The following is a 19,017-nucleotide window of genomic DNA, read 5'->3' on the forward strand; positions in this document are numbered from 1 at the left end:
ATAGTTGCGTTCCAAATGCTTCACGATATTCACGATATTCACGATTTGCAGGAATGGCTGTTTTCTCCATTAATAAACCTTATGGAAGGTGGTCACCTGGAACGGCTTCCTGTAAAAACCTGCAAATCGTGAAGCTTCTGGACCGCAACTAATTTCTTGCTAAAATTACATCCACATCCACTAAGTATCTAATTTTGGAAATATTTACATACATTATTTTCTTACATCTGAGAAATATTTTATTTCCCATAAAATAATGCCTTTTTCGCGAGAATTATGTTTCTTATGCGATGGTTAAGGTAAGCTAGTTTTCAACTTAACTAAATCTTAATTGGGCCGCTACGCGGTAAATATATATTCCAATGAATTTGTTTTCAGAACATCTTTTTATGGTTTCAATAGTCCTAGTAAAGGGTATTACTACCGAACTAGTAGCTACTGCATTATACCAGTACTTTAATTAAACTTACCGTGTCATATTTCCTGTATTCGCTCAAACGTTTTAATTACCATTTTCCCTTTTTCGTTTCAGATATATTTATCCATAATTATGATCGTACTCACACTTGTCGACGCATCAACACTAACTGGAATACGTAATCGTAGTTCCAATGGCGAAATATCAGACAGATTTGGTGCAAAGATGGCTGATCCAAAGTCAACAGGCCAGACTAAACGAGACACAAGCCTTAGCTATGCAGCGACGAATATAGATTCCAAGGAGGGAACGCGTGTTAAAACAATTACCGTAATTAAAAATCACAGTGGGAAAAGTAGTGGCAAATTAGCAATTAATCCTGAGTTGCATAAAAATGAAGAATGGGCTAATGCGTTTCGAGATAATTTTGATACCTACGGCGGTATACCCGACGTACCAGATATAGATGATCTATTTGATTTTGTGAAAAAGAAAACTAAAAATGATGAACAAAATAAAAAAGAAGTGGCCAACAAGCCAAAGCCCAAAGATGAGGGCAAAAAAGAGCCGGTAAAGCCCGTTGAAGAGTCCTCGGAAATTGAGACCACTACACAACCCGTACAAAAGATAAAAGGCGATGCTGAATTAGTGCCAGCGTTGAGGAAGAATCAAACAAGCGCTCGATCGCAGTCGCTGGGCATGGATAAAGCGCGAACACTAGAGCTATTAGATAATTCAAATTACACTTCCTCAGAAGAAACTAAAGATCTATTTTTTGAGAAATATATAGTAAAAGAGGTTCCCAAGGGCTATGATTATCCCAAACCTTGTCCCAAAGGTGGCAAAAGAGTTGTTAGTATTACGAATCCATCCTCGGGACGTAAATATGATATACCAGTGGAAGAAGACTCACCAGAAATACCATACATTGCACCTTCTATAACTAAGAAAAATCAATTGCCAGGATCACAATCGCTACAGAATAATACGCAAAGTTTCACCTCTACTTTTGCGCGACCAAATTTTTCAGTCAACTCCATTTTGCCACCACTTCAACCGAATTCGGGAAATCAGCAAACGCAACCAGCACAGCAGCAAGGAGTTGGCTTCTACACAAGTCAGCGTCCATATATTGCGCCTAACTTACGAAACGGCTTAAATATTAATAGCGCATCGACGTTGCGGCCCTTATTTAGAAATGATATAACTACATATCGTGGAAATACGTTCTTGCTAGGCGCGAAGAGGGTGAATGCGGCACGTTCACGTGGACTAAAATATTAATTCAAAATAAAATATTATATCATTCTTAAACTGTTGTCAAAAAGATACATACTTTTAAATATGAGCTGAGTAATCAACAGATTTTCCCTATATCGGAAATGAGGTGGTATACGGAAATTATTTTTTAGACAATTACTATTTAGTAATATGTCGTCGTTTAAAGTACAAAACCGCGTATGTGAGGTTACATAAATTATTTTGTAGAGAGTAAAAGCACTTATATTTCAAAATCGTTCTCTCTTTTATAAAGCAATCACATTTCTGGCTAGTATATTTCAGGACGAATGGATAAGCCTTGAGCCAAGAGCTTCGGTGAGAAAATCAAAGTTTGGGCAAACAATGTCAGTTACGCGAATTCGCAGAACGACGATACGCGGTTTTGTACTTTAAACGACGATATGTAGATGTATAACAAGTATTTTTTAAGCCCAAAACAAAACCGACTTCAATTCTCATAAAACAAATTTAAGAGTACCGTTAATTTCTTCATGATCCAATGATCGGATCTAATAGGTCATAAGACCAACTTTTAAAATTAACAATTGAGTAATAAAGCAAAACAGTGCACATAGGAAAGTAGTCACCCAGTTACATTTGTCCAAAAGTAATACATGAACAAGTTAAATGAACGAATTTGTTCGCGCGCCGCACCGCGTAACCGTTTAGAAAAAAAAAATAATAATAATAAAATGACACTAGTTCACTTCTGAAACTGCTTTTTAATGTCGGAAGTAATGGGAATTATTGCGTATGGTGTTATTGCATGCACCTCACCCATGGTGGAATTATACCAGGTGAAGTAATATTAGAGTGAGAAGAAAGTTGTTGGTACTGCCTTATTTGAAAATTTGCCTATAAAATGTGACTATTTATAAGGCAGCCAAATGTCGGAAAATAAAGCGAGAAAGCTATTTTATTACTTTACCTGCATATTACGCCATTTATCCCACCTGCTTGTATCGAGTATACATTCAAATTTAGAAGTCTGAGAGTAGGTAAAATTTTACATATTTCTACATCACTATTTCGTATCCACACGTTCGCTTCGTTTTCGTAAACGAAATCCACAGTTCGGATATAGTGAAGAAGCAAGTGATGATAATGCAGAAATTTTAACTTAACATAAAACTCAAAACAATATTCTCTGTGTTATACATACATATGTATGCTGCGAACAGGAACGGCAACATTTGTTTTATTCCATGCCATGGCGGAATTACCTATACTAGGTGAAGTACATAATTAGACCGAGAAGAAAGATTTCGACACTGCCTTATTTGAAAAATTGTCTTTAAATTTTGACTATAAAGGCGCTGGCCCAATGCAGGCTTGCTTTGCGCGCCTTGCTGACTTCAATTTGCTTTGATTTACTTTGAAAACTTGCTTGGCCGAATGGTGGCTTCGAACGCTGTCAAAGTAACCAGCTGTCTGGTTGAAAAGTCAGTGTCTGTTCCCTTAACGTTAATAATTATTTCCTAGAAAACTCTAAAAAATGTATCAAAAACTTTCAGATTTATTTTCAAATTAATGCGAAATAATGTTTGTATTTAAAAGAAATGATAATAATGATACATACATATCTATATCTACAATTACTAAAAAAACTATAACTTAAAAAAGCGATTTACTTGAAGAAAAGAGCTATAAAAGTTTTTTCCTCTCGTGTAAAATTTGTAAATGTGGGCTTTGCAACAGTTTACTATAAGATAACGGATATGTTAAATATAAATATAGAAACAATGAATCATTTTTATTTAATTTCGAATTACCTGCATTTTCTGTGACTTTTTTAAATTAAGTAAGCAAATGTTTGTTTGAATTTATGTATTTTGAAAGGAACATACCTCCTTGTCAAAATCCTACAAAACGCTTTCAAATAAAACTTTTGCTTATTTCAAACTTTGAGGCGCTTAAAGCAAGTGAAGAAAAGCTGCCATTTGGCCAGCGTTTATACCAAGGCGTATTTAACAAGGTGGTGTTGGCCGTATATAAGTAAAAAATTACACTAACAAATTATACGCTGATGTCCATACTGTCATTGGTATGAGTTACAACAAACACATCATTTTGACGTAATGGCCTCCACGGCGAAAAACTCAGCTGTCGCCCCAACACCACCTTGTTTAATACACCTTGGTTTATACGTTTTAGTATATTCCAAAAAATATTTGACACTTCTCGCAGCGAAGCACGCAAAGCAAGCCTGCATTGGATCAGCACCTTAAGGCAGCCGAATGTCAGAAAGCGAGAAAGCTGTTTTATTACTTCACCTGTTTACTGCGCAGTGGTTCAAAGCAAACAGTTTAAGGTTATCCAGCAACGTTTAAAACATATTAAAAAGCATCCAGATATAATCCATACAAAAGTGCTATGTCCAATTTGCCGGGCAGTTATTAAAGACGACGCTTTCCCTATATTTTGTTGGACTTTTCATAACTAAAAATATTTTGTGAATATTACTTTCTTCATATGGATTATATCACATTTTTTGTTTAATTGTATTTTGGGAATAAACAAAGTTCTTTTTCCTTCTCATCAGTAAACTGTTTTTGTTACAAATAGTATAAATAAGCAATGGGAAATAAAGCAAAATTTTTTTTATTTCCAACCTTTGTTGGAAATACATCAAGACTCAGATTTTGGTATTATTTCCCATTTAAAAGTGAAATAAAGAACATTTTGCGTTATTGCCGTTTGTGTTATTAATGGAAAATGTTATGCATTACTATAAGATACGTATGTATGCGTGATGATTATTTAGTGCGGTTAGATTGTAAGCGAATAATAAATGAAGATACTGTGAATTAAAATTCCTGATTTCAAATACAGTGAACAATGCTGAAGGTCCCACGTTACCGAATATTGTTCAAAAGATATCTAAAGAGCAGCAAATGTATCAAGTTGAAGAAATAAGGACTGCGTTTGGGAAAAAATTGTCCATCACTAAATTCGAAAAATTTCATAAACTTATTTTAAAAATAATACTCATATTTTACTGATTATTTAATTATAATTTTTATTATATATTTAAACTATCTTTACAATATCTTTTGTGTGTTTATTGTTCCCATAGTTAGAAAACACATGCTCCATTTTCCACAGCTGTAGATAGCTTGCCAAACCGGGAATTTACGAGAAAATTTTGACCGCCTATTTCACTTAAACTTTTCTTCCGCATTCCCTTGCGAATTTGCAATGTAAACCTGGAAGCGAAGCGAATAGTCGGCTAATGATGCAGCAATCGAATTTTTAAAAGAAATGTTTTTTTCGGAACGTTGTTTTGTCTCTGTGCTGTTTATTTTTCTGGAACATTCTGAACTTTGAATTTTTGCAAAAAACTCTGAAGATTTCATCTTTTGCGACAGTTTTCTGCCCGAAATGTTGCAAAATGGTGCTGATTTTTAACCGACTTCCAAAAAAGTAGGAGGTTATCAGTTCGTCGGAATATTTTTTTATTTTTTATTTTTTTTAAGTTATGTAGATTACCGCATAACTTTGGACCACGTCAATTGATTTCGATAATTCTTTTTGCATCGGAAAGGTAGTGTCCCAGAGGTGGTCCCGTACTAATCCGGTTTGGATCCCATCATTTTTTTTTTATATGAGAATTGAAGTCGGTTTTTTTGCTCAAAATTACTTGTTTTTTTTTTGTCATGGTAATAAGCAAGTCCTCTTCAAAGTTCTTTAAACCTATTGATACAGTTTTTGGGCTTACTTTGCGTTGGCGAGTATTTTTTTTTTTTTTTGAATGTTCACTGACGGGGGTCTTAAACATTTTTCACAATCGTTTTTCGTACTTGCAATGCGCTTGCATTTAAAGGACCGTCTCAAGTAGGTTTTAAAATTTTTCCGCCACACAAAATTCTACACAAATTCTGCGCTGAAAAAATGTGTTTGAAGGGCTGATAAATTTTAGAACCGGATTTGATAAAATTGCGTAATAAAAAAAAAAAAAATTTGGATAAAATAAAATCGAAATTTTTTTCAAACGCAGCCCTTATGCATACATAACACTTTTTTACATGAATAACTTAAAATAAAGCATTTCGATTGGAGACTATTACAATTGCTCTTGCTTACATAAACTAATAATATTCAAACCTCTCTTTAAATAAGCAAGTCCATTTGGAATTGGTAACAATTACGCTCGTGAAAAAATCGATTTACACTTGAATTAAGAAAATCACGTACGGAGCGACGAGGTCAAACATCTTTTGTATCCATGCTTGCGATGTCGCGTTCAACTCGTTTAGTGAGGCAAATTTTTGTGCTTCCAGTTACGCTGATTTTGAATATTTTTTTTTGTTACGGCCTTTTTTTCTTCTTACCATATAAACGTGAGGTTCTTTAAAAAATCAATTTTTACCATATAAACGTGAATACTTTAAAAAATCAATATTTATAAAGGGAATTCTTGTTGTAATAAACTGCACAAGACCGTTTGCAAAGCAAAATTTCAAAAATCAACGCTAATTTTTATAAATTGCACTTATTATATGAAAAGAAAGAAACCCAAAAACGTCAGCAAAAAATATATTAAAACTCAACGCTATTTTATCGACGCTTAAAACTTGCGTTAGCTTTACTAGAATTTCATAAGCCATGATACGGCATGTTGAATTTTCTAAACTCTGGATTAAGTTTGATTGCTTGACTCACATGGTTTTGGTTAAAGCTTGAAACATAATTTAAAAAAAATAACACAAATTTTAGTCTGAAAAACATTCCAATTGAACAGCCGTGATGTTTTTTAGGGTATCGAAAAAAATTGAGATATGTACTCATAGTGAGTTGTTGTTGTTGTAGCAGCATACAACCTCCCCAAAGAGTTTTTGGGGAGTGCTGCTGGAGTGACAGTCCTTGGCCAAATATAAATCTGGGTCGTTCCGGTTACGTAGAGCCGACTGTCGTGGGAACGAAATAGTTTAAATTAACTAGTGTTTTTTTTTTTTACAACCCATTAACAATGCAAGGTTTTTATCAATCAGCTAACATTCGAGCGATTCAAAACGACTTTCCAAGACGAAGTAGTTCGTTCCAGTATTTTTCGAGCAAAAACCTGTGGAACTATCAAACCAAGGGAGAGTAACAGGAAAACGAATGCAGAACGTAAAACGAAATTTTTCATGCAAAAACGTCAGTCAGTTTGTTTACATGTCATTGGTACAACACTGATTTGGCTGAGGGATCAGTTAATTATTATTAAAAACCTATACAATTAAGAATTATTGCGTACATAGATATTTGTGACCTGGTCTACGGAAAGGGGGCTTAGGTGTCAAAAAATCAATTTTCACTTTTTGGTTGATTCGGATGGAAGATGAGATGCTTTTTCACGTGGTGAAAAGCAGAAAATCCTATCTTGCTGAGAAGAGTACTAAAAATGTAGAGAAAGAAGAGTAAAAACGAGTAAACGAAACGAGTTGCTTACTTTTAACAGCTTTTTCACAGAGAACTAGTTTTCGCACGTAAGCTCCCTTTTCGTAGACCAGGTCACATTTAAATATTTCGTTGTTTACTTCTGTTTTTTAACAAATGTAAGGTTTTTTGCTTTCACCGCGTTCGGTTTTTGTTTACCAATGCAACCGTGCTTATCGTGTAACATTTATCATGAACTTGCAGGAAGAAAACCCTCGGGCAAAATCCTGTAACTTCTGACTGGGAAGAGTTGCTCTCTCACTTTCTCAAAAGTGTTCCCAGTGCGAGAAATTCTTGCGTACAGGAACGACTTAATGTAATTTCATACTATTTATTTACTATGCCCTGGAGTATTGAAGCAGACTAAAGGTGGTATCGATTCTACAAATATAAAAATTACATATATTTTGTTTTTGCTTTTAGTGGGTTGCCAGTTGGTCTTAATTAGGAAAAACATCTCCCCTTTTTCAATTTTTCCGATTTCAAAAGAACGAAGGGCATCGGAGGAAGTCAACATATCGAGCCCTAACAGCGAACTCTGAACCAGCCCTGTTATGATATCACACTTTATTCTATGTAGTAGTTTACAAAGACACAAGTACACTTCCGCAATAACAAAAATTGTCATAGGTTGTCTTTTTTTTTTGATTTCGAATTAAAAAAACATTGCGCTCATATTGTACTATATATTCTACAACAAAAAATATAAAAATATGATTTCTAAACTTTGTGCAAATCTGATAAAAATCAATAGATTTTCATGAAAATTTTTGACTTTTTAAACAGGTTTTTTGGAGTATGCAGATTTGTAGCACTTTTATTTCTAGTAAAAAAAAAAATGCAAGTCTGAAGTTAGTCAAAAATCGCGCTGATTTTTTATAGGCGTGGCTTTGAACGACTCAGCTGTGTGTAGTCGAAAGGCGAGTCAACACGTACACAAATGACTCGCGAGTCAGACGCACCGTCTATGGCGCCTATGAGAGTATTTTTTTTTTGTTGAAGGTGTTTTGCATTTTTACCATAAAAAGTATTTTCGATTATTTTTTGTTCTATGCCAAAAATCAACGGTAACTCCTAGCTACTGCATACTTCCACTTTATTATAATACTAGCCAATGCCCGCTTGCTTCGCGGCGCCTAATAAGATCTTTTGCGTTGGCCAATACAAAAATAGCGTTTAAAAGTAAAAGCGGTCTGTAAAGTAAACATTTTTAGTTTAAATTGAAACGAATAAAGAGCAGAATCCTTCTCACACATAAGCCAAGAATAGTAGCGCTGTGATACGATATGGAATACTAATCCCTTTCGATGTCATGAGTTTTATTTCCACCTGTGGGATCTCTGCCAAGCATGCGTAATATTCTTCTATGATCTTGCAACTTCAACATTGGTCCGTAAACCATGTAAGCCAATAAAAGTCCTTATAAGGAAACTAAAGAGCACAGATGAGCGTTTTCAGTTATTGGAAGGGCAAGAATTCTCGCCCACAGGGTGCATGAGCAGAAAAATAGTAGTATATAAAAAAAGTCCCAAAAATTTGTTAAGTTGTTAATATCAATACTAAAATTTATCATAGTTATTTAGTACTTGGTATCATGAAAGTTGTTTTTAATCACTGGTGCACAACGATTTCTTATAAAGTCTACGAGGTGTTGACATCTTTCCTGTGGTATTGACTGACATGAGCGGAGAACCACAGCCATAGTTCGTGGTTAATTTTTGGTTTTACATCCCATACGGCTTTCAGCTGGCCACTCCATGACCTCAATTCTGTTGTCCCGAAACCACAATTTTGCCAGCTCACTTGTATGTTTCGGGTCGTTATCCTGTTGTAGTACCCATTTGAGTGGCATTTCCTCTTCGGCGAATGGAGGCATAACATCCTTCATTATTTTTACGTACTCATTATGGTCCATGATAGTTTTTATATCCAATATATTGGCCCCACACCATGATATGAGAGACATCCCCATACCATAATACTAGATCCTCTTTGCTTCAACATCTTTGCAGTTAACCTTAGAGGATATATCATGTTTGAGGGGTATCTTCCGAACCGCCGAGAGCCTTTACCATTGTATAAAAACAATTTTTTACTCATCCGTTAAAAAAAACTGCTCTACTTCCGAATAGGCCAATCCAGGTATTTTTTCGCATACATAATCTAGTCGCGTACTATGTTTTTTTTTTTTTCAAAAGCGGCACCTTTCGTGGACTTCTAGCATAAAGCTTGTGTTCTCGGTGCCGTCTCCTTACTGCATGAACAATACATGGTAACTTTAGGTTATCCAAAATTTCCATAGCTGACATCGTAGGACGAGTCTTCGAATATTTAATAATTTGTCGAATGGCAGTCGTTGATAGTTTCTGCTTACCACCCCTTTTTTAAGGTTTATTTTGATACGTTAACGCATTTAGAATCATGGTGGCTAAACACCCAATTTCTCAACTTTTTTTTAATTGTTTCCCATTTTTAATAAGGGTTTTAATAATATCACGTTTTGCGTGAGTGCAATGCAGACCTAGTCCCACTAAAAATTACAAAAATACGTTTTTGTTTATTCCGGTTAATGAAAAAAAACCAAGTCATTAAACTTACTTTTTACTCAAAAAAATTTAATATTTTCACTTGAAATTAAATTTTGTAACTTGATTTATTCTGCGCTACTATTTCACTGCTCGCCTAAAATGCAGTTCATACCAGAACCTACTTCTTAAAAAAATAAACCGTAGCTGTTAAACGGCTTGAAATTTGCACAAGGTTAAATCATACCCTGGAGATGATAATTGAAAATAAAATGGATAACAATATCGTGTAATATGCGAAATTAAGGGCACAATGTATTTCGGTAGTACGCACTACTATTTCAGTGATTTTAACTGTATATGTTTCGAATGAAAAAAAAAAAATCATCATGAAAGTAATAAACGTTTCGAATTTGCATTAAAAAAAAATCGGTTGATAAATAGGGCTTTTATCGGGTCCGTTTTTCGCAAATGCTTTTTTCATCATGCAGGTAGCTTAAACTTCAATTTGAACGAAATCGGTTCATAAATACGACTTTTATAAATAACTCGACTCCCGCGCCACCTAGCGGGTCTATTTTTGGTAAACGTATTATGATGGTAGCTTACATTTTGAATTTAAAAGAAATCGGTTTATAAATACGATTTTTATAAATAACTCGACCCCAGTGCCAGCTAATGGGTTTATTTTCCGCATACGTATTTCTCATCATGTAGGTAGCACATGTTTTGAATTTAAAAGAAATCGGTTCATAAATACGATTTTTATAAATAACTCGACCCCAGCGCCACCTACCGAGTTTTATGGTAGCCCATAATAGGACCATATATGCAAGGTATAACCTCTGAAAATTTGACTGAAATCTATCAAGTAGTTTTTGAGTTAACTCCGAACAACGAAAACGGCTATTATTTTATATATATAGATAAGTTATTAGGCTACAAATCTGCATACTAAAAAAAAAAAAATTAAAAAAAAACCCGACTAAAAAGTTGAAATGAAAGCATATTTTTATAATAAATAGCGGCAACAAATTTAAATAAGTTGTGGCATATATTGTGAAAAATTCCGTGCCAATACTTTTTGTAGTGTATCTCGTTACAAGCAATATAGGAGTATTACGTACATACATACCTTTTTTTTGGCGGTATACCGCATTTTCTTTTATATAAAAACAAATTCGATCATTCGTTTTAGGGAAGAAAATTCGAAACCCCTGTCGACCAAAAAAATCGAAGCTAATTTTGAACGACTTCGAACTTTCACTTAATTATTGTGAAATAAAAAATGTCTTAAAATTCTCTTTTTTTTTTTTAGAAATTTGTTGAATTTACGCCAACTTTGCACACAATTTTGTATTTTGAATTTTGATTTCGACTTTTTTGTATTACTGAATGAAGTACCGCTACGAGCAGTGAAATAGTAGTGCGTCCACGCAGCATATACTCCCTTCAGACTGTAAAAAATTTCAAATAATATTGCCCTTCGCAACTTTTTGTTGACGTGCGTAAAATATATATAGATTTTATACAAAATTGGTTTAATATGTAAATTAAATGGAGCAGTAAAAGGGTAGTTGCAATTAAAAATTATATTTAAAGACCAATGACGATTTTTTTTTTGAAGTTAACATAACGTTTTGCAATATATTGATGTACGTTTGCTGATCCAAGATGCTTTCAGTCTTGTGAATCGGACCTACACCTACAGTGACTCAAACAATTGATTTTTTTTTTTTTAATATTCGCAATGTTTTTCGAACTAATTTTTGTTTGTTATTTTCTCTAAAAATATCGTCTAAACTTTAACCAAAAACATCAGTTTCAATCTTATAAAAAATTTAGAAAAATTCGACAAATTCTGATCAAAGTTCAACATTTTAATCTTAAGAACAATTTTGGGTAGCATATAAAATAAAGTAGGATTAAAAAGCTTTATAAATTGACTTTTTCATACATTTTTCAATTTATAAACCCTTTGTAGAGCTACTTTATTTTTTATGAATAAGGCTATTACATTTATAGCCCAATTCTGTATCGGTGACAAAAATGATGTTACTGACAAACTTAAAATTTTTCATAGATTTTTCCGTAAAAAAAAACAACAGAATATGTAGTATGTATGTCAGCAAACTATTAAGCAATATACATAAAAAATGAGAAATCAACAAAAACCAATTTCAAAACTGAAAAGTAAAAAAAACAAGTAAGAAAGTCTAAGTTCGGGCGGAGCCGAACATTAAATACCCGGCGCAAGTATTAAATATATGTTTTTTTACCTTTCCGAAACCTTCCGCTAGATGGTAAGCCGGGGTGTATCAATTTTGAGTAAATTAGCGTCCTTCAATTTCGAAATATTGAAGTTTCAAGCATTTCTGAAATTTACCGTTATATGAGAAGCGGCCGTTAATTTAGCCCGATTTCAATAATTTTCAACGTTTTGCTTTTATGTGGCAAGCACAATAACCATACCGAGTTTGGTTCAAATTGCTAGAACGGTTAGCGAGATACATATATGTGATCATAAGTGGGCGGTGCCACGCCCATTTTCCAAAATTGTATCATAAACGTATTTCTTGGTAAAGAATTGTTGCAAGCATAAATTTTGAATAAATTAGCTTTAATCTTTCCTGATTTATCGAAGATTTTGTATTTCTCTGAATTACCGTTATATGAGATGTGGGCGTGGTTATTGCCCGATTTTAAAAAGTTTCGGCGATTTTTTATGCTGTACCAAGGCCAACAACTGTGCCAAGTTTGGAAGAAATTGGTGCAGCGGTTACCAAGATATACACATGTAACCATAACTGGGCGTGGCTACGCCCATTTTCCAAAAATTTATAATATTCTTATTTTTCGTCTAAAAATTATTGTAAGTGTCAATTTTGAGTGAATTATCTTCAGTAGTTACTAAAATATCGCAGTTTTCGGATTTCTGGAAATTACCGTTATATGGGAAGTGGGCGTCGTAACAGTCCGATTTCGCCCATTTTCAATACCAACCTACCTTGGATTAAGGGAAACCTACATACCAAATTTCGTTGATATCTCAATTTTTGCTCGAGTTATCGTGTACACGGACAGACGGACAGACGGACGGACAGACAGACATCGCTTAATCGATTTCTTTTTTCATCCTGATCATTTATGTATACATTTGTCTATATCTATCTCGTTTCGTTTTGGCTGTTACAAACAACCGTTATGTGAACAAAATTAATATACCCTTGTGCACAAGTGCGCTCGGGTATAAAAAATCTGTGACCAGGGGGCCAACTCTATGTAGTTCTATGAAACTGTGAAGTGAAAATGAAAAACTTAATGTCAGTGAAAATTAAATTTTGTATCGTTTCATTATATGTATCTATTTAAGCGATTCTCGAACAAAATGATTTTCCATTAACATCTAGCAAGTAATTATTTAGTAAATTATTGTGAGTTTAAGACATACTACGTTTATGCGACAGAAACATGAATTCATTTCATGCGAACTACTTTGCCGCTAACCAGCATAATTATTCATTCATCGGTCAATGTTTGGCCCTCTGAATGTACATACGTCTAAAACACTGGAAGCGATTTCGTTTCTAGTTTTTGGATCAGAAGACAGACATGTATGTAGATGGATGGACTTTTTTATGCTGGAACCTAGAACTGCCTAGTACCAGGCAAAATATTCCTTCCTTGCTCACCTTGACATTTAAATCACAGAGCACGATTTTAATGTCTTGACAAAGGCAGCGCTCGTATTTGCGATCCAAGCGCTCATAAGAGATCCTTGAGTGCCATCCGTCGGCAGCTTGGACGCAGGTGATTGTTGTTGTTGTTGTAGCATACAAGTTCCGCAAGGGGTTTTGGGGAGTGTTGCTGGAGTGACAGTCCTTGGCCAGATATAAATCTGGGTCGTTCCGGTTACGTAGACCCGACTGTCGTGGGACGCAGGTGATGGAGTGCTGCTAGACGTTCGTCTTTTAACAGTTCGCCGTGGTAGTCATCAAAAATACGGGGTTTCATTCGAGGCATTGTCGTACTTTTCAAAGGGAGGAGATTCTACTTGGCAGTATCTGATTACTGTTTCTTATCATCTGGCGGGGCAGTGCATGTGTACCTCGGCTGGCATTGTGACTTGCGAAGCGAGTACATTTTGACGAAGGGAACAGGTTAGCGAAGCGAGTGGTTTAGCGAAAACACTTAAAATTTGCTTTAACAGTATTCGCTTCGCAAGTCAAAATGCCTCAATTAATGGATATTAAAACATCGAGAAATAGGCATATAATCAAAAGCATTAAAAAAATTGTATGCCCGAGTTTCATTGCCATTAAATCACATTATAGATGTTCATAAATACGTAGGTATTTACTTATTATCTACCGAAGGCTGACGGAATATTTTGAAGAATACAATACCGTCCAACGCTTAGGACAAAAAATTGCTAAAATATGTTCATAAGTATATATCTATGCATGTATGCTGCTGATGTAAATTAGCTGTAAAAACTTGGCAAGTTTTGAAAGTAAAGTTTTCCCTTCGCAAAACGCGTGGAAAAGCGCGTACAATGGCACGCCTAACCGCATTTAAATTTCCTCTTTTAAAGTACATATTTCTTTGAAAATTATGTATTACTATTACTAGCATTCAAGGAAGAAAAGTAAAAAAATAGTAAAATCTTATTTATACATATAAAACACAACATAATTTTCCAGGAGAATCGGTCGGATAGCAGTCTATATGTAGCCCATATGGATCAATATCGATGCCAAAAGTTAAAATACGTAATTGCCAACGTCCAGCTATGTGTCCATTTATTGGTATCTAGAAAGTACGGCCATATCCGCAATCAACTTTTTCATTAAGAAAAGCAGCCACATTAACTTCAAAGGAGGCAATCTACGCCCGTGGAAAATATGCAGCTGCTGAATAGAAGAATCAATAAATTGTTCGTAACAAAACTTAAGCACAATCCCTTTTCCACACTGTTCATTTGTTATCCAGAAATGCTAGTTAATCACAAAGTAAATTCACAAAAATCGATAACGATATGCACAACTTTTTTAATCAATCGGGGCTCCGCTGGCACCAAAAACACCAACAACTAGCATGTATGTATACTTTTATCGACGCAGGCGTCAGTCGTGGCGCTCCGAAACGGCGGCGTCACATTTTTTCACTCATTACGAAACTTTTTAGAAATTTTTTGATCGAACTTTACTCACCACGAAAACCAAGAAAATTGAAAACAAACTACTCCAATGAAGCCACAATCAAATAAACGTCCTTTCTTGACTAAATTATCTTTATTAAATTTCCTAAAACTGCTTTAATTCTCCGTGAAAATTTGTCCGCAGCTTTGTCACCTAAATTTTTTCAGCAAATGACAGGTAGACACTTTCGTTAAGTGCAAAGGTTGCCAAACTTATCGTGAAATGTCCCAGGGTTGCAACGAAACTGATACAGACGCTGGCTGCATTTCTTTATTCATTCTGAACGTTTGGAATAAGCTTTTTTGTTTATTTATTCTTTAGAACGTTCCTGATGATATGTTGACGTATATTTCAAACGCATTCTGTTTATTCCGGCTGTGAAATGGGATTATCCGGAATGTATAAAGAAACGCAGCCGCTATGATTTGCTTTTGCAGACGAAAACAACGAATCAATTTTAGAAATAAAGTAAAGCCAAAAAGCGCACACTTTTTTTAATCATTTTAATAAATTTACAATCTTTCGTTTGTAAATAGAGCATAGAGAAGTGAGTTAACGAATTTATCTGAGCTGTGTGAACCAAGCCTAAAATATTTTATTTGACGAAACCATCTCCAGCGACATCTAGAGGTGAGAACTACTACCTTTTTCGTTTTGGCAATACTGCGAAATAATCATTTCGTATTTATTTTTCACAGAAATCGGTGGGTTTTTCTTTTAACATCTACGGAAAGTGGTTATTGAAGAAATTAAAGCAATCTAATTGAATCAAAATTAGTGAAAATAAGGTGAAATTATAATAAATCGCGCACAAAGTTGAAATAAAGCGAGCTTTTGATGTTAAACGATTAATTTCGCCACAAAAAGTGAAGTGAGTGCTTTTTCATCAAAAACACGAAAGGCAAAAAAGAAGAAAAAAAACGTCATCTCTTGCCAATAGAATTGCTGATGAATACGATTTCAGCTGGAGGAGAAACAAAATACACATAGCACTGATTTGGAAAATAAGGAAAGCCAATTGGCTTAACTTCGTTAATCGTACGCAATTAGGATATAAAATTTAAATTCAATTGGTATCACCAGAAAGCAATAAAGCAGCATATAGACACGACGCAGACGAACAAGGTTAGTGCGAATTGGAAAGTAGTAAAAAGAGCAAAAATGACTGTAATTTGTGAATCGTGTGGGTACTTAAATTATTTGTAATTATAGCAAAACAATACATATATCAGGTGTGATGTATACAATGACGGGTATTCGCTGGGTTTTCCTAATGCTGTACATATGCCTCGGGTCCGTGCACCCATCGTGGGACTGCATATGTATGTAGTCCACAATTTTTTATCAAATAATGCTAAATTGATATTGTTTTTGGTCTCAGCGAAATTGTTCATCTCTAAACATGCGTAGCTCACAAATTACTTGCGCACACAACGGAGTAGTAACTCGGGATTTGCACCAGTTTTACCTATGGTCACGAAACGACGTAGTACTGTATACACGTAGTATGTATATACAGGCGCATAACAGCTGGTGAAACGCTGAAGGCTTTTTTTGGATTGCTTTGCTAAGTATTTTCAACCAAGGGTAACGTTACCGGTCGCCGCTAACCTTTAAAAACTTACATATACTAGCAGACGGGCGGACTTTGTTCCGCCCAAAATTAATTTTTTATTTAAACATATGGTCCAATGATTTCATCAACAATTCACGTTCACGTTGGGTTTTGTGGTCGTCAAAAGGCATATCCTCCATTGCCATCTTAAATAACCAAGTGAAAGAGTTATGTCCGCGAAGAAGTTCTTGTGGCAAAAATGATCTGGTTCGATGGTGAATAGTCCATGAATCTGTATAGTGCGTTTGATGCCAATTGGGGGAGTATCATTAGTCCACAGAAATCCAATATACGTATATTTATTTCAGACGAAATACCTTAGATGTCTTACAGTTGTATTTGTAGTAGGGCTGTGCGATTAATTGATTATTCAAAATTTTAATTAATCATAAAGTAAATAACTCAATTATTCGATTAATCGGAAATTATGATTACTCAAAAGTACAGTTACTCGAGTAATCAAGATTTTGGTTATCCAAAAACAAAAATATTTGAGTAATTTGCTTTATGATTAATCAACATTATGAATAAAATGAGTAATCAACATTTCAAAGTACTCTTTACATACATACATATAAAGCAGTTGAAGTTCCTTGATACTTTGAAAAAAACGTATATGTTTTCAAAAATTAAAATGAAATACATACATAGTACATACATATCATGGTGGAATAATACAAGGTGTTGGATATTGACAGCGTTCTCGCTCTAATCCGCCATCTTGGCTCCCTTAGCTATATCGGTGTTTCCCTCTTGAAAAAACTACATTTTATCGCCTTTAAAAAAGTACTAAACTACCTCATTCCCTATTCCAAAACTGATTTGCAATCACTGAACAATTCTTTGACAGTTACTCTATTCTTATCGTTGGCAACTGAAAATTAAATTAGAAATTTCAACATTAATTCGGCAAAAAAACATCGGTTTAGAGTAGAGAGATTTGTAGTTATTTTGGTCGGTGCTTCCTTCCGCTGCAATTCCGTCTGTGGTTCACTGCCACTGGCCTTGCTTTTTCAACGATATAACTGTTTTCTTGGTAAGTTTAGATGGAAGATTTAAACAAGAACTACGTATTTAACTATGCATCTATTCCCCAGTGATTTTTGCTGCTGCAATCCCGTCTGTGGTTCACTGCCACTGGCCCTGCTTTTCCAACGATATAACTGTTTTTTTGGTAACTTCTACCGCTAAGACTTTGTTGCTTTTTCCCTTTTCCCTAAAAACATAATAGTGCTACAAAGCTCAATAACAATATGGAAACAAATGTTAATAAGCCACAATAATATTGACAATAAATAAGATTTCACTACGATTGAATTTTCTATTAGTAACAGGGTAGTTATAGTGAATGTTTTATTCGATAACTAAAACTATATTTGATGTTTGTAGCGATAAAAATATGCCTAAATCAGCCAAATACCCTATGTGGGTCGGCTGAATCAGTAAAACGTGACAGTAGTTGACTTTTGAGGTTAATATATCGGTCTTGAGTTGGTAAGGTTTTTAAAACATCCGCAGCTTCCTTTAAAGCATCGCTGCTAATTGCTGACATAAGATGTGGTCTTGTACGACTGAAAGGTGGCCTCAATTTGTAGAAACCATTTGTCTGGCATCTCAGTTCAGAACGGTCGGAGCTTGCATTGCGATGCAAGCTCCACATCTTTAGTTGGCATTTTGTTCGATGAAATATTCTCCCCATCCGTCGATGCGCCCTTTTGTCGATTCCGTCATGTAACGACTCGGGGTCACCACTAATTTTTTGGTTTTGGAAGTTTGACTATAATTATAGGACATTGTGTTTAATAAACTAAATTACCATTTATTGCATAAGTACTACGTTATATATACTACTTTCGCGAATTTAGCTTATCATAATATACCGTTTGTAACTATTTATATGCAAAATTTTATATGAAAAATAGTACATACCAAATTTCGAACTACTTCGCAAAGCGGGCTTTTTTTCTTCCCGTTTCTCTCGTGCTTCCATATTACAACCTTTTGTAAGGGAGCTGTCGACATGAGCTGTCACTACGTACAACACCTTGTATAATTCCACCATGCATACATATATTTTTCATATACAGAATATAAAAAAGTAGGGCTGTGCGATTAATTGATTACTCAAAATTTTAATTAATCATAAAGTAAATAACTCAGTTATTCGATTAATTAGAAGTTATGATTACTCAAAAGTTCAGTTACTCGAGTAATCAAGATTTTTGATTAACCAAAACCAAAAATATTTGAGTAATTTGCTTTATGATTAATCAATATTTCGAGTAAAATGAGTAATCAACATTTCAACTCTTTACATATGTATAAAGTAGTTGAAGTTCCTTGATACTTTGAAAACAACGTTTCTGTTTTCAAAAATTAAAACGAATTTTTTTTTTCATATATAGAATGTAAAAAAGAAAATAAGCATTTTCCAAAGCAAACTCTTTTAACGAGCAAAATTATTTTTTTTGAGTAATCATATTTCAAGTAACTCGATTAATCATCGTTTTGAGTAATCAAAATCTTGATTACTCGAGTAATTGATTAACCGAATAA

General features: G+C 34.4%; 3 protein-coding genes across 7 annotated transcripts in view; 2 read left to right on the plus strand and 1 right to left on the minus strand.

Moving 5' to 3' along the window:
• The window catches only part of LOC118746762, a 71,737-nt gene extending 69,826 nt beyond the window's left edge, over nucleotides 1-1,911 (plus strand). Inside the window, exon 2 of the mRNA XM_036480671.1 lies at nucleotides 533-1,911. Within this exon, the coding sequence (XP_036336564.1) occupies nucleotides 551-1,702 (1,152 nt within the window). The 5' untranslated portion in view covers nucleotides 533-550 and the 3' untranslated portion in view covers nucleotides 1,703-1,911. The remainder of the gene's footprint in view (nucleotides 1-532) is intronic.
• LOC118746764 overlaps nucleotides 1-15,056 on the minus strand; it is a 67,827-nt gene extending 52,771 nt beyond the window's left edge. The window contains exon 1 of the mRNA XM_036480673.1: nucleotides 14,859-15,056. The gene's annotated coding sequence lies outside the window, so the exon portion shown is untranslated. The remainder of the gene's footprint in view (nucleotides 1-14,858) is intronic.
• A 480-nt stretch (nucleotides 15,057-15,536) lies between these two features.
• LOC118746768 (transmembrane protein 184B-like) overlaps nucleotides 15,537-19,017 on the plus strand; it is a 798,314-nt gene continuing 794,833 nt past the window's right edge. For all 5 annotated transcript variants that reach the window (XR_004993886.1, XR_004993887.1, XM_036480679.1 and 2 more), the window contains exon 1: nucleotides 15,537-15,971. The gene's annotated coding sequence lies outside the window, so the exon portion shown is untranslated. The remainder of the gene's footprint in view (nucleotides 15,972-19,017) is intronic.

The sequence above is a fragment of the Rhagoletis pomonella genome, unplaced genomic scaffold, assembly GCF_013731165.1.
Source record: "Rhagoletis pomonella isolate Grant_MI unplaced genomic scaffold, Rhpom_1.0 Rhpom_scaffold_00011, whole genome shotgun sequence".
In the NCBI taxonomy this organism is placed as follows: Eukaryota; Metazoa; Arthropoda; class Insecta; order Diptera; family Tephritidae; genus Rhagoletis; species Rhagoletis pomonella.